The sequence below is a fragment of the Delphinus delphis genome, chromosome 7, assembly GCF_949987515.2.
Source record: "Delphinus delphis chromosome 7, mDelDel1.2, whole genome shotgun sequence".
In the NCBI taxonomy this organism is placed as follows: Eukaryota; Metazoa; Chordata; class Mammalia; order Artiodactyla; family Delphinidae; genus Delphinus; species Delphinus delphis.
This window is the reverse complement of record NC_082689.1, coordinates 39,376,242-39,392,495: the sequence shown is the minus strand read 5'-3', so window position 1 is coordinate 39,392,495 and position 16,254 is coordinate 39,376,242. Positions and strand designations below refer to the sequence as shown.

The 16,254-nt window shown below is 35.0% G+C and overlaps 1 protein-coding gene across 2 annotated transcripts in view; it reads left to right on the top strand.

Moving 5' to 3' along the window:
* SLC39A10 (solute carrier family 39 member 10) overlaps positions 1-16,254 on the top strand; it is a 104,723-nt gene that overhangs the window by 54,875 nt on the left and 33,594 nt on the right. For both annotated transcript variants that reach the window (XM_060016385.1, XM_060016384.1), the window contains exons 2-3: positions 8,731-9,755; positions 11,684-11,891. In XM_060016385.1, the coding sequence (XP_059872368.1) occupies positions 8,742-9,755; positions 11,684-11,891 (1,222 nt within the window). In that variant the 5' untranslated portion in view covers positions 8,731-8,741. The remainder of the gene's footprint in view (positions 1-8,730; positions 9,756-11,683; positions 11,892-16,254) is intronic.

Below are 16,254 nucleotides of genomic sequence, written 5' to 3'. Positions count from 1 at the left end.
TTTATCAATTTTATCTTCTCAAAGAACCAGCTTTTAGTTTTATTGATCTTTGCTATTGTTTTCTTCATTTCTATTTCATTTATTTCTGCTCTGATCTTTATGATTTCTTTCCTTCTACTCACTTTGAGTTTTCTTTGTTCTTCTTTCCCTACCTGTTTTAAGTGTAGTGTTAGACTGTTTGAGATTTTTCTTGTTTTTTGAGGTGAGATTGAATTGCTATAAACTTCCCTCTTAGAACTGGTTTTGCTGTGTGCCATAGGTTTTTGGTTGTGGTGTTTTGATTGTCATTTGTTTCTATGTATTTTTTAATTTCTTTGATTTCTTCAGTGATCTCTTGGTTATTTAGTGACGCACTGTTTGGCCTCCATGTATTTGGTTTTCTTTACTGTTTTTTCCTATAATTGATTTCTAGTCTCATAGCTTTGTGGTCAGAAAAGATGCTTGTTACGATTTCAATTTTCTTAAATTTTCCAAGGCTTGATTTGTGACCCAAGACGTTATCTATCCTGGAGAATGTTCCATGTGCACTTGAGAAGAAAATGTATTCTGTCACTTTTGGGTGGAATGTTCTATAAATATCAGTTAGATCTAGCTGGTCTATCTGGTCATTTAAAGTTTGTGTTTCCTTATTTATTTTCTGTTTGGATGATCTGTCTGTTGATGTAAGTGCATTGCTAAAATCCCTTACTATATTTGTGTTACTGTCAATTTCTCCTTCGTAGTTGTTAGCATTTGCCTTATGTATTGAGGTGCTCCTATTTTGGGTGCATAAACATTTATAATTGTTATATTTTCTTCTTGGATTGATCATTATGTAGTGTCCCTCCTTATCTCTTGTAACAGTCTTTATTTTAAAGTCTATTTTATCTGATATGACTAGTGCTACTACAGCTTTCTTTTGATTTCCATGTGCATGGAATATCTTTTTCCATCCCTTCAGTTTCAGTCTGTATGTGTCCCTAGGTCTGAAGTGGGTCTCTTGTAGACAGCATATATATGGGTCTTGTTTTTGTATCCATTCATCCGTTCTTTGTCTTTTGGTTGGGGCATTTAATCCATTTACACTCAAGGTTATTATTGATATGTATGTTCCTATTACCGTTTTCTTAATTGTTTTGGGATTGTTTTTGTGGGTCTTTTTCTTCTCTTGTGTTTTCCACCTAGAGAAGTTTCTTCATCATATGTTGTAAAGCTGGTTTGGTGGTGCTGAATTCTCTTAGCTTTTGCTTGTCTGAAAAGCTTTTGACTTCTGCATCGAATCTGAATGAGATCCATGCTGGGTGCAGGCCAGAAGGGAGTGGCAGGGTATACTTAAAGTGTTGGACTGTTTTTAAGAGGGAAATAAACTTGCTTGTTTCTTAAGCCACCGCCCTTTGAGAGAAGTCTCTTTACAATAGCTGCTTAGTCTATGCTGACAAATGCTTCATTCAAGTGATTCTTTGGCACACACCTGCTATATAGCTGTTCTAAACTAAAGTTGCAAAGTTTATGTATGATTTACTTTAAAAAGTACTTAACAGAGGGCTTCCCTGGTGGCGCAGTAGTTGAGAGTCCGCCTGCCAATGCAGGGGACACGGGTTTGTGCCCCGGTCCGGAAAGATCCCACATGCCGCAGAGCGGTTAGGCCCGTGAGCCATGGCCGCTGAGCCTGCGCGTCCGGAGCCTGTGCCCTGCAACAGGAGAGGCCACGACAGTGAGAGGCCCGTGTACTGCCAAAAAGAAAAAAAAACAAACCCCACTCCAAAAAACAAAAAAGCAAACAAAATACTTAACAGAGATTTAATATTACCTTTATGATGTCACTCATGTATTTTGCATTCCTATCGTGCTCTCTTGAATGTAAATGATTAGGTGACTTAAGATATTAGAATCTTTGCAGTAAACAAATTGAGTACTATACACTCAAAAAGTAGACACAAATGACAATTTAAAACTCATATAGACCACCCACAGTTTTTGTGTTTCATGGAGTCATTCATTTGATATTGCCTGATCAATATATATGTATGTTTATTTTTTATTTATTTATTTTTTTGCGGTACGCGGGGCTCTCACTGCTGTGGCCTCTCCCGTTGCGGAGCACAGGCTCTGGACACGCAGGCTCAGCGGCCATGGCTCACGGGCCCAGCCGCTCTGCGGCATATGGGATCCTCCCAGACCGGGGCATGAATCCGTGTCCCCTGAATCGACAGGCGGACTCTCAACCACTGCGCCACCAGGGAAGCCCTATATGTATGTTTTATTTTTACCACTGGTACCTATTCATTTGACAGTGAGATAATGTTCACTGAAGGAACTACAAGACATTTACATATCAAATGAACACAGCAACATTCATTCAGAGTATCGCCTTTCACTAGCATCTCCAAGTGGAAAACCAAGGTAATTGTAGGGAGTGTAATGTCCTCTTTCTGCTTAATAGCGATTGTCTTAATCTGTTCCCTTTCATCTTCATTAGTGTATAGGTAAAACTGTATGTTTTAAATGGTGACTTTATCTATGAGACTATTATATAAGAAACTGAAGCGTTTGGATGAAAAACAAAATCTCAAACTTAATGTAGCTTTGGGATTAAACATTTTATAGACTAATTATTTTCTAAAATTCTTAAACCACGTGTGATAACTAAACCTAATTCAGGTAATCATAATATTCGATGTAATTAAGTACCATTTGAAATAAATGGGAGTGTTTATATAATTTATTTGTATAGGTAGTGGCTCTCAAACTTTAGCTAGCATCAGACTCACTAGGAAGATTGAATGACACACTGCTGAGCCCTAACCCCAGAGTTCCTGATTTAGTAGGTCTGGGTGGGGTGCAAGAATTTACATTTCTAACAAGTTCCCAGGTAACCATGATACTGCTTCTGCTGTTCCTCCAACACATGTTGATTAATCACTGATGGCGGTTAGGTATCAAACTTACAAAAAGTATATACAATACAGATGGACTCCGATTTACGATATTTTGACTTTACAGTGATGCAAAAGCATTATGCATTCAGTAGAAACCATTCGTTTTGAATTTTGATCTTTGTCCAAGGTAGTGATATGCAGTACAGTACACTCTTGTGATGCTGGGCAGTGGCAGCGAGCTGCAGCTCCCAGTCAGCTGTGCGATCACCAAGGTAAACCATTCTGTACCCATACAACCTTCTGTTTTTCACTTTTAGTACAGTATTCAGTAAATTACATGAGATTATTATTATAAAACAGGCTTTGTGTTAGATGATTTTGCCCACCTGTAGGCTAATTAATGTAAGTGCTCTGAGCACATTTAAGGAAGACTAGGCTAAGCTATGATGTTCAGTGGATTATGTATGTTAAATGCATTTTCAACTTATGATATTTTTCAAGTTAGGATGAGTTGAGACATAATCCCATCTTTAAGTCGGGGAGGATCTGTATAACACACACCTGAATCCTGCTGCTTTTACAGATATTAAATGTTTTGTCACATTGCTTCAGATTCCCCTCACTTTTTAAGAAATAAAACACTGCAGATGCAGCTAAATATGCATACTTCCTCTACCATCTGACTCCCCTTCATTTCTTCCTGAAAAGATAGCCACTCTCTAGAATGTGATCATCCCCATGTTAAGCTCTTGCTACATGTATGTAGAACCCAAATTAAGGTATTTTGCATGTTTTTAATTGTGTATAAATGATATGACATGTACCTTTTTGGAGTTTACTCTTTATGTTTCTAAGAACTGTGTTTGTTGTGTATTTCATAGTCACACATTTATAACTTTAAAATAATCTTTAATTACATAAGTATGCCATATTTTTTTATCCATTCTTCTACTGATGGGCATTTAGGTTTGTGGCAGGCACTAATGGTTATATAATCAACTGACATTCCTCATTTACCTCCTTTTTGCTTGCTGTTAGTATGCCCTCCATATGCATAGGAAAGGTGGCTTCTTTCCAATCTCAAGAGAATGAATGTCGATTTGTCTAAGCCGATCATGGTAATTTCTTCCTTTACCAGTTTTGTTTTGTGTATGTAGTACAGCCCTGATGAAAGATATGTTAAGGGAAATCTGAGAGGAACTTTCAGGAAAGATTTTTCTCCCTGGATGAAAAGAAAAAGATAAACCTTCCCGCTTTGGATATGGTTGTGCAAGGATGGAGTGGTTGTAGCAACAGCAGTTTCTTGAGATTCTGAGGAGAAAGATCTGAGGATGAGAGAGTTTGGGCTTTTGCTTGTGTAATTGTCCTGAAACCACCATTTTCCCCAACTTTTTTTTTTTTTTTTTTTTTTGTGTGTGTGCGGTACGCAGGCCTCTCACTGTTGTGGCCTCTCCCATTGCGGAGCACAGGCTCCGGACGCGCAGGCTCAGCGGCCATGGCTCACGGGTCTAGCTCCGTGACATGTGGGATCTTCCCAGACCGGGGCACGAGCCCGTGTCCCCTGCATCGGCAGGCGGACTCTCAATCACTGCGCCACCAGGGAAGCCCTTCCCCAACTTTTTTAATGTGAAATTTTCCTCTTTGTTTTACCCACTTTTAGTTGAGTATTCTGTTATTTACGAGATAGTTAACATTAAAAAAAAATCAACAATACTGCGTTAGAGATTCTTGAATTTGTCTCCTGTGCATAGTGTAAGAGTTTCTCTAGGGTAGATAGATAGATAAAAGTGGAATTTTGGGGCTGTGGAGTGTATTCATATTCAGCTTCAGTAAATGTCAGATTGCTTCCCAAAATGGTTGCACCAATTTATACTCCCACCAGCAGTGTAAGATATTTTCTATTTCTTTACATTAGATTTTTGCTTAACACCTGGTATTTTCAGATATTAATTTTTGCCTCTTAATGTCTTGGTGTGTTATCCAGATTATTAGTGATCATGTCACTGCTTAACCATCTGTCCTGTTTATAACCTTTGTATAGTTGTCTATGCAGTATTGGAGTGTTTTGTATTATATATATATATATATATATATATGTTTTATATGTTCTGAATAGTGATCTTTTATATGCATTGTTTATATATACACATTGCAAATATCTTTTAGTGTATAGCTTGTCATAAACTTTGTTTATTGTGTTCTTTATTGTAGAGTAATACTTAAAGAATTTAGTATAATTAAATTAATCAAAATTTCCTTTTAAGGTTTGTGCTTTTTGCATCTTATCTAAAATTTAGTTTAATTAAATTATCTAAAATTTCCTTTTAAGGTTTGTGCTTTTTTTTGTCTTTCCTTAGCCTAAAGTCATGATAGTCTCCTATATTTTATTCTAAAAGTTAAGAATTTTTTTGTTTTTCACATTGGGTTTTTAATCCTCTTGGAATTGACATTTGTGTATGGTGTGAGGGAGAACTGTTTTTTCACAATCAATATTACTGATTCTTTTTTTTTTTTTTTTTTGTGGTACGCGGGCCTCACTGTTGTGGCCTCTCCCGTTGCGGAGCACAGGCTCCGGATGCGCAGGCCCAGCGGCCGTGGCTCATGGGCCCAGCCACTCTGCGGCATGTGGGATCTTCCCGGACCGGGGCACGAACCCGTGTCCCCTGCATCGGCAGGCGGACTCTCAACCACTGCGCCACCAGGGAAGCCCCTATTGATTCTTTTTCTGAATTCTGTTGTTTCTTTGGTCTATCTGTATGGCCCTCTGCCAGTTCTGTTATTTTAGTTATATAACTTTATAAAAAGAAGTCTTTATCACCTTACTAGTTTTCTGAACTGTGTTGGTTGTCCTTGGGTTTTTGCTCATCCATATGAATTTTTAGATTAGCTTATGCAGTCTCATGAAAAGCAGACAGCTTCCGGGATTTTGATTGACACTGAATTAGATTTGCATGTACACTTGGGAAGACTTTATATACCTTATGCCATTTATTCCATCCATGTAGGTGGTGTCTCTCCAGTTTTTGCAAATAATGTCATATACATTTCTCCTTTTAATGGTCTTGTTCTATTTATTTCTAGGAGCCTAATAATTTTTGTTTATAATTACATTTTCTAATTGGTTTTCACTGGAGAAAATTTGATTTTTAAAAACTTTTAATTGAAGTACAGTATGTGTACAGAAAAGTACCCAGAGTATGATAAGTACAATGAATTATCACAAAGTAAACATATTTGTGTAACCATTACTCAAGTAAAGAAAGAGAACATTACTACAATTTCCAGTCCCAGTTATTACCCTCTACCTTCCCTTCAAAAGATAATCATTGTCGTGGTTTAGTTTTGCCCATTTTAAATTTTATATAAATAGAATTTTGCTCTATAGTTTATTTAGCATTTATCTTTGGCTCAGTCTCAATTTGTGAGATTCATCTGTGTTAATGTGTGAATCTGTGATTATATTTTCATTCCTGTGCAGTATTCCATTGTAAAATTATTGTTTTGTTTATCCATTCTACCGTTGATGGACATTTGGCCTTTTTCCTGTTTTGAGCTATGATGAATAATAGTTATGTGAACTTTCATGTTCATTCATGTCTTTTTGTGTCTCTGTACATGTATTTCTGCATATATCCAGGACTAGAATTGCTATGTGGGTGGATATGCTTATGTTCAACTTCTGGCAGATCCTGCCAAATAGTTTTCCATAAGATACCAATTTGCAGTCCCACCAGCAGTATATGCAGGTTCCAGTTGATCCATATTCTTGCCTACATCTTTTATACTTTACTCATTCTGGTGGGTATATAGTGGTATCTATCTACTTGTGATTTTAATTTATAATTCTCTGATGACTATTGAGGTTGAGAATCCTTTCATATGCTTCTTAGTAATTTGGCTGTCCTCTTATGAAGTGCCCGTTCAAATTTCCCATTTTTCCATTGAGTTGTCTCATAATTTTCATATTGATTTGTAGAAATTCCTTATATATTGACTAGTAACATTGCCATAATTTTCTTCCAGTCTGTTGTTGCCTTTTTAGTCTCTTAATGATATCTCTTGTTGAATAGAAATTTCTTTATTTTAATGTAGTGTACTTGATCAGTCTTTCCTTCATAATGCACATTATGTCCTATCTTGAAGGTCTTGAAGCTAGTCTCCCAAATAAATCTTCTAGATCTATACTTTCCAGTACAGTAGCCAGTAGCCACATGTGGCTGTTGAAATGTGGCTAGTCTGAATTAAGATGTCTGTAAGTATAAAATACATGCCAGATTTCAAAGACATAGTATAAAAAAGAATGTAAAAATTTCATTAATAATTTTTATACTGATTACATGTTGAAATGATAATATTTTGGATATAGTGGGTTATATAAAGTATAGGATGACAATGACTTTGACCTGTTTATTCTAGAAAACTTTAATATTGCATGAATGACTCACATCATATTTCCATATTCTAGAAGCATGCTGTCTAGTAGAACTTTCTGTGATGATTGACATGTTCTTTGTCTACACTGTTCAGTATGGTAGCCATGAGCTACATGTGACTATTGAGCATTTAAAATGTAATTAGGTGACTGAGAAACAGTTGTTGTTTTGGGGGCTTTTCTTTTGGGCCGTGCCGCGCAGCTTTTGGGTTCTTAGTTCCCCAAACAGGGATTGAACCTGGGCCACCAAAGTGAATGCACCAAGTCCTAACCACTGGACTGCCAGGGAACTCCCAAGAAGCTGAATTTTTAATTAAATTGTTAGTTTAAATTTAAGTAGCTGCACTTGACAAGTGGCTACCATATTGTGCAGCACAGTTTTGGACCCTGTTTTACTTTAAAATTTACTGTTTTAGATTTACATTTACAATCCATCTATAATTGATGTTTACATATGGTGTGAGGTAGGGGTCAAGTTTAATTTATTTTTCTTCTATATCGAAATCTAGTTGACCAAGCACCAAGGAAAAGGGAATTTTTCCTATTTTTAGACTATGTTATTTATTTATTTGTTCTTACACCAGATACCCACAGTCTTTAGTAACTGGTAGATAGAGTGTCTTGTCCATTATTGGCCCTTGGTTTCCATGTAAACATTAAAAATACCTCATCAATTTTCATAAAATTATCTCTGGGATTTTGATTGGGATTACATTGGATCTATGTCTCATCCAATCTTGAACATGATAAAGCCATCCATTTATATAGGTCCTTCATTTCTCTCAATAATATGTGATCTTTTTTTATGAAAAGGTCTTGCACATCTTTTGTTAGATTTATTTCTAGTTATTTGCTACTGTAAATGGTAAACTTTTTCTAATTTCATTTTCTAATTATTGCTGGTGTAGAGAAATACAATTGATTTTAGGTTATTGTCCTTAAATCCAGCAACTGTGCTAAATTAACTTATTAATTCTCATAGATTCTTTTGGACTTTCTGCATACCCAATCCTGCCATTTGTGAATAATGACAGTTTCATTTCTTTCTGATTCTTACATATCTTATCACACATTTCATCTTACTGCCTTATTGCACTGACCAGGACCTCAAGAACAGAGTTGGGTAAACTTTTTTGTAAAGGACCATATAGGAAGGAACCAACATTTACTGTATAAATGTGTATAAAGTATTGTGCTTAAAGGGAGTCAGAGTAGTCTTGCAGATGAGTTTTAAGCAAATTTGTATTAATTTGAAGGGCTGTACACTATTTTGATAAAAGGGGCCATTTTTTATAGGAGCTTGAAGAAGGAAAGAATGATTCATAGGCATGAAAAAAATGGGGTAAAACAATTTGCCTAGTGAATTGGCAACTGCTGGTAAGTTTGTTTATTTTGAGTGTGCATAAGTATAAACTAATGCTTGTTTCTCTTTCCCTTTAGGAAAAATAGAAATGAAGGTACATATGCACACAAAATTTTGCCTCATTTGTTTGCTGACATTTATTTTCCATCATTGCAACCATTGCCATGAAGAACATGACCATGGTTCTGAAGAGCATCACAGACACCATCGTGGAATGACAGAATCGGAGTCGAGCAAATTTTCAGTGCTGGATGCTGAAAATGAAAAAAAATATTATATTGAAAAACTTTTTGATCGTTATGGTGAAAATGGAAGATTATCCTTTTTTGGTCTGGAGAAACTTTTAACAAACTTGGGCCTTGGAGAGATAAAAGTAGTTGAGATTAATCATGAGGATCTTGGCCACGATCATGTTTCTCACTTAGATATTTTGGCAGTTCAAGAGGGAAAGCATTTTCACTCACATAACCACCAGCATTCCCATAGTCATTTAAATTCAGAAAATCAAACTGTGACCAGTGTATCAACAAAAAGAAGCCATAAGTGTGATCCAGAGAAAGAGACAATTGAAGTGTCTGTCAAATCTGATGATAAACATATGCATGACCGTAATCATCGCTTATGTCATCACCATTGTTTGCGTCATCACCTTGATCATAACACTACTCGCCATTTTCCTAATGATTCCATTATTCACAGTGAGCATGGGGAGCCTAGCCATGAACCTTCTACAGAGACCAATAAAACACAGGAACAATCTGAAAGTAAGCTACTGAAAGGAAAGAAGAAGAGAAAAGGGAAGAAAAGTAATGAAAATTCTGAGGTTATTACACCAGGTTTTCCCCCTAACCATGATCAGGGTGAACAGTACGAGCATAATCGGGTCCACAAACCTGATCGTGTACATAACCCAGGTCATTTTCATGTACGTCTTCCAGAACATAATGGTCATGATCCTGGTCACGGACACCAAGATCTTGATCCTGATAACGAAGGTGAACTTCGACATACTAGAAAGCGAGAAGCACCGCATGTTAAAAAAAGTGCAATTTATGCAGCTGCTAGTCACAAAGATCATAACGAAGATGACCGGCAACATGAGGTAAGCAGAACAAGATGGTTGCTCCGTAATTCTCAGATGATTGTGGAGCATTTTTAGGTAAAAAGAGAAGTAACAGGAATAGTCAACCATATTCAAACTTATTTCCAGTTACAAAATACATTAAGGAATCAAAATCAGATTAAAGATTTTTAGCTGCATTTTCACTTGCATTGTTCGTTCTCAAATTTGGGTTCCTTCAATTCCTAAATGTTTAAAGGTTGTTAGAAAATATATTCCTTATTTTTGTTCCTTATTTTACTCTCTTGCTTAAGACTTGTTTTGACTCCCCAAATTAGTTTACATGTTGTTACTGTTAGCTGGTTTCTAGATATTTGAAAATTGAAGACTTTTTTTTTGTTCAAACTGTTTTCTTGGGAAGTTCCTAGACAGTTTTTTTTCATAATTGTTAACTTACTAACTATGGAGTGGTTCCCAGTTATTGATCTAGCTACGAAGTCAGGTATTTTGCACATGTGGTAGGTTTGTTTTCTCTGTCACTTTATCATAGGACCTACTTGCTCATATTAGTCTTTTCTTATGCTTTCAACAGATGTACAATGAATGCAAAAAGATATAATAATGGGAAACTCCAATAGTAATGGGATGGTTTTGTTTTTCTTTTAAATTTTCATGCTTTTTTGAATTCTTTCACATTTGATGGTTCCTTCTTGATTTTTTAAAAAACTATTCACCTTAAAAACATTTTTGTTTCATTAAAAGTGTATCAACACCCTTATGTATTCTTATATTTAGCCCTCATTAAAGTTTAAAAAAATTGTTGAATTTGTTTATTGTTCGGATGTAGAAAAAGCAGCACCATCTAATGTGGAAAATGACCTCAACCTTTGTTGTTTCTGTCTCTTATTATGGAAGTGTGTTTTATATCTAAGTAAATATCTTTGTTTATTTACTGGACAAATCATTAGATATTTGGTTTTTAGCAAATTTTAAAATCTTAGTGTACTTTTAAAGAAATATATTAATTTGTTACTATGGGTAATATCCTAGAACCTTGTTGATAATAACTAGACATTATCAGTAATGTTTACTTTTTGTATTCTACTTGTGGGGTCTGGATCATCAGACTTGTTATTTTGTATCCTCATAGGCCTGATGCATACTGAGGATTTTTTCAAGATTTCTGGAAATATTCTATGCATTGGATAGGGTAGTAGTATCTCATGTAAAGGCCTGAAAAAAATCATTTTTTTTGTTTGTATGTTTTGATTCTGTTTTTTGTACCATAGATAAAATAAGCAAGCATGCAACCAGAGTGCATATGTATGAAAAAGAGGTAGTGCCATGTCCTTTGCCTCAATTTTATGTATTTGTTTTTACTATATGATGGGTCCAGAATTTTTTGTTACTTGTTTTCTTCTTTGTTTTGTTATATTTTGTACTTAAAGTACCAATGGATAAAGCTGCCTTTTTTTAATCGTCCAGTTTTAGCATTGGGATAGAATTCCCCTATATGATATTCTTTTGGGGTACCTTAGTGAACATGTCTATATCCTTGTATATTTTAATATAAAGTTGTTAAAGAACTCTTAACTGTTTAACACTGTTTCACAAATAAGAATCTTGAGCGATTGATGATTGCACTTTGACTAGGGAAGTGATTTTTTTCCTCACCCCTTAAGGATCTTGGGAATATAGTTCTAAGTCATTCTTATTGATGGCAGAAAGTCATCATCTTTTATATGTTGCAGTGGAAAATGGTTCAAATCTATTAAAAGTTTTGGATAATCAAGTTGAATGTATTCCTATCATAAATTCCTGTCAAAAATCATTCTTTGTAATAGGTATCTATATATTGCAGATTATTTTCAAATAATATTTAGAATATATTTTACTATATAATATTTTATTTTTCTTCATAATCTTCTTAAAATACTCTTACTTAATTTGTTTTATCAATTTCCTTGCAGTGTTTGAACGTCACTCAGTTGTTAAAATACTACGGTCATCGGGCCAATTCTCCAATCTCACCTGATCTATTTACGTACCTTTGCCCTGCTTTGTTATATCAAATCGACAGCAGACTTTGTATTGAGCATTTCGACAGACTTTTAGTTGAAGATTTAAATAAAGATAAAAATCTGGTTCCTGAAGATAAGGCAAATATAGGGGCATCAGGTAAGAAAGATTTAAGTTCTTTCTCCTCAAAAAAGTCTCTGTACTTATTTTTTTTTTAATGTAATTGAATGAGGAAGTAATGCCAAATGATTGCTTTCCTTTTGGTGACTTTCAGTATGTTTTAATCATGTTTAGTTATGTGTGTTTAGAAAAGATTGGGGGGAGACAAGGAGGCACAATACAGTTTACAAATGTCTTCTGACACTACAGAGGAATGTTTTGCTACGGACAGAGAACTAATAGATTAGAAAGGAAATACAGGTTTATCATAAATAGATTCTTCTTGATGGGCAAATGTTAATAAGGGGACCCCTAATTAAAGTTATATGATGTTATAATTACTTAACATTTAGCAGGGTGAGGGGCTCTAATGAAAAGATTATTAAGTTCCTGAGGAAGTAAAAAGGGAAGCCAGTGTGATAAAACTCTAGGAATGTCTCAGAAATGCCAGTGATTGGCACATGAACTTCATCATGGGCACTTCTAGAGAGTAAAACCAAATGGGTAAAACCAAAACTATTTTTAAACTTCTCTCTAGGCTCTTTTTCATCATATCCAGTTGGCTAGATTGCTCCACCTTGATGTTTACAGATACCTCCCATCTAATATTTCTGGAACTTCTACTCCACAGGAAGTTCATACCTCTTATAGAATCCCAAATGCCATTCCAATTCATTCTTTTGATAAAATCTGAAAATCTTTGATTTTTTTTCCCTCTTATGGTTTTAATTTTCATTTCCTATTTCCCCTTGTATAATCAGTTGTCAAGTCCAGTTGAGTCTTAAATATCTTCCAACTGTATCCACTCTGTCATAACTTTAGTTCAGATCCTCCTTGGTTCTTTCCTGAATTGTTGAAATGCCTTCATAACCTTCCCTGCCTGTGTTTTTGTCCCCTTTGTAGGTCATGCTTAGCATTTAAGCTAGATTTATCTTTCTAAAATGCAAAGGAGATACTCTGACATGGATTTTTCTTTTTAGTGATAGCTGGCATTTATTTAATACATATGTTTTCCTTTTATTTATTAACAAACATGTATTGCAGGCATTGTTCTAAACTCAGTTAATTTACTCCTCACAACAGTCTTATGAGGTGGAGAATGTTACCCTAATAACTTTCCCAGGGTCTCAGAACTAGTGAGTGATAGTGGTCAGATTCAGTCCTGGGAAGTTTAACCATTTTGATATCCATGTTCTAAGTGTTTTACATGCTTTTTTTTTCTTTTGAGTATATTTTAATAATAATTATTGAATTATTATGTGAGGGAGCTATTGTATGATTCTTGTTTTTACAGATAAGGAAGCTGAGGTACAGAAAAGTTTAGTAACTTGCCCACAATTCCCAGACCTAGATAAAACCCACCAAGTCTGAGGTTTGTCTGATAAATGTTCTGGGCAATCACTGTGCTATTATTTTCCAAATTTAGCTAATTCTGGTATCACCTTTATGATTTTTGCCACATATTGTTACACTAATATTTTTCATTAGATCTCTATATTTTTCTACATTTTTTGTATTGTAAGCAGTAATAGCTATGAGAACATGGATTTGATATGATGTGCTAGTTATACTTTTTTCCTCATATATTTTAGAATACTGCATTATGCTATGTTGTTCAAAGTTCAGAGTGTTGTTTTTTTTCCTCCCAATCATGCTTTCCAGAATATGATCCATGCCTACCTACCTTTCCATCTTTATCCTCCACCATTCGTTTCTTCCCTCTTAGCTCTAATCATAACAAACTCATGGTAATAGATTATGCTGGTTTACCTTCATGCCTCTGTGCCTTTTCACATTGTAAACCTCTCTACTTGGCTGACTACTATGATTCCTCAAAGATTCAGCTCAAGGATTAGTCTCTCTGGGATAACTTAGTGACCATCCTCGGCTTAATTAAGTCCCCTACCTTGATACTCTCTGGATATTTCCATCATGGTACAGAGTTCATAATTGGATTAGTTACGTTTTTGTTTGACTTTAGTTGCTTAAAGGAAGTGATTGGGTCTTTCATCTCAGCATCCCTAGTGCCTAAGATAAAGGGTACTTTGGACAAAAAGTAAGCACTCATATATTGATTAAATGAATAAATTGCTTAATATTAGTCTATAAACTTTCAGTTCTAACCTAGGAAGAACACTTGTAAGCCAGCCTAGTGTACTTTGATAATACAGTGTTCTCACTCAGAATGAGTTGTATTTCAGGAACTTCATCATTTGCAAAATCATGATGAATACAGTTCTGGTTGAAATGCCCAAGATATAGTGGTGGTATTACATAGTAATTAAAAAGTGACTAAATTGATGTGTATGAATATGAGCTGAAAACAGAATTCCGATAAAATAGATGAAAGATTGAAAGAGCAGCATTTAAAATTTTTTCATAGTGTAGCGATAAGGTAGACACGTTTAAGAATATCACATTCTAGTATGAGTTTTATATGATAGAGACATTCCTTAAAGCTTAAAAGAGTACACATAAAAAGAAATGCGCTCAATACATAACTAAGTCTCCTAGGTTCCTGCCTATTCTTGGTTAATTTCTTTGCAATAGGAAAATGACTTCAGAATAGATAAATTAATCATAATAGCCTATATTTATTGGAACCTTACCGTGTGCTATTTTAAACACTTTTACAAGAGTTATTTAATTTAATTTGTTACACCCATGAGATAGGCACTTTTATTTACTTCTCTTTGCTGAGGAAAGGAGGCTTTGAGAAGTTAAGTAACATGCCCAAGGTCACATAGCTGCCAGGCAGCAGAGCTGTGATAGGAACTAGAGTATTCTCCATCTAAAACCTGTAATGTAACCACTATGCTCTTCTCCTATGCTGTGCTCTACTGCTTCCTGCTGAAAAGGTTCTTAAGTGTGCTTTGCTAAAATGTAAATGACAGGGAGATAAGGAGGGTGTTAGTGACAGGGAGATAAGGAGAGTGTTAGTGATTTGACAGATAATGCAGATATAGACAGGAAACGGGTAGAGGTAAATATTGATATAAATAAGTATTACTATAAGTGTAGATTAGTCATAAAAAAAAAAAAGAAAACAACCTGAGAATAGTCTTCTAGTTAGACAAGCTGGGTTCAGTCTGTTAAGATCTGGAAAGGCAGAGAAAAGTGATTTCACATGCTAGACTTGAATAATGATCTTTGGATAGACAAAATATGTCCTCTTTGTGGCTTCATGCTCATTGATCTTTGTAGATGAGTAAACACCTTGAGAGCCACAGTCTCTCTCAGGTGCTTATAAATTCTCCCTGGCAGGAATAAAAGGGGAAGCTAGGTCTAAGATTATTTAACTTAATAAAAAATAAAATACATTTGTTCTTTGCGGGGAAAAATGGAGACTGACAAGATTGTGGCATCTGGAGTTAAAACTAATAGCCTTTTTTGTTTTCATGGTTTCTTAAAAAAACTCTAGTTCTTTGTTTTCTCATCAGCTGTGGGTTATGACGTAGAGTTGTCTATGTTGTAATATTGACATAATCTATATATTTTCACAAGGCTGTTGACAGATGCTTGACTATAGTAATGTTGAAAATTACATTTATTAAATACGAAAGGCCTTAGAGGAAATTGTACTTGCTTTGAAAACGAATACTTTACTAATAGTGAATATTGATTAGTTGTTTGCAGGTGGTTATTAACATTCTCAGAAATGAAGCTTGAATTAATTATGTCCTGATAGATGTTAATAATTGTTAGAGAGAATGCTCTGCTAGTAATTATTTTCAGTGACTGCTGCACCATTAAACAAGGTTAACTTGTTCTGTATAAATCTCCCATAGTGACACAGCTACTACCTCATTAACTATTCAGAGACTGCTGTAAACCAAATTCTATATATACTGTGTATGGTAGGAATCGTTTGTTTCACAAGATTGGCTCATTTAGTCATAGAGTTGACCCTAGCTTAATTATCAAGGGGAGTTGTGAATAAGCCGCTCAGCATTTTCTGCCAATTAAAATGCTGAAACAGTGTAGAAAACTGCCATCTTGCACATGCTTTGAACCAAGTTAATTAGAAAGTTTCCACAGATGAGCGCTTCTTTTTAAAAGAATGCATTTTCTCTCTAGATAATGAGAAAGGGAGTTGGTGAATAACTAAGCTTGAAGACCTTTAACGTTTTAAGAGACCTAATTTGCAGAATAAGTGAAGCTTATTTCAGACATTTAGCATTTTTTATTGCATATGGTATCTTGGGTACAAATAAAGAAAACATTTGCTAGTTGTACTTAATAGTTTGCATAGTGTTAGGTTGGTATAAGTTTTATGAGATTCCTTTTATTGTTCATTGTTTATCGTTGTTATTTTGCTTTTTTATGGCTTTATACCAAATTGTGATCGAAAAAACACAATACT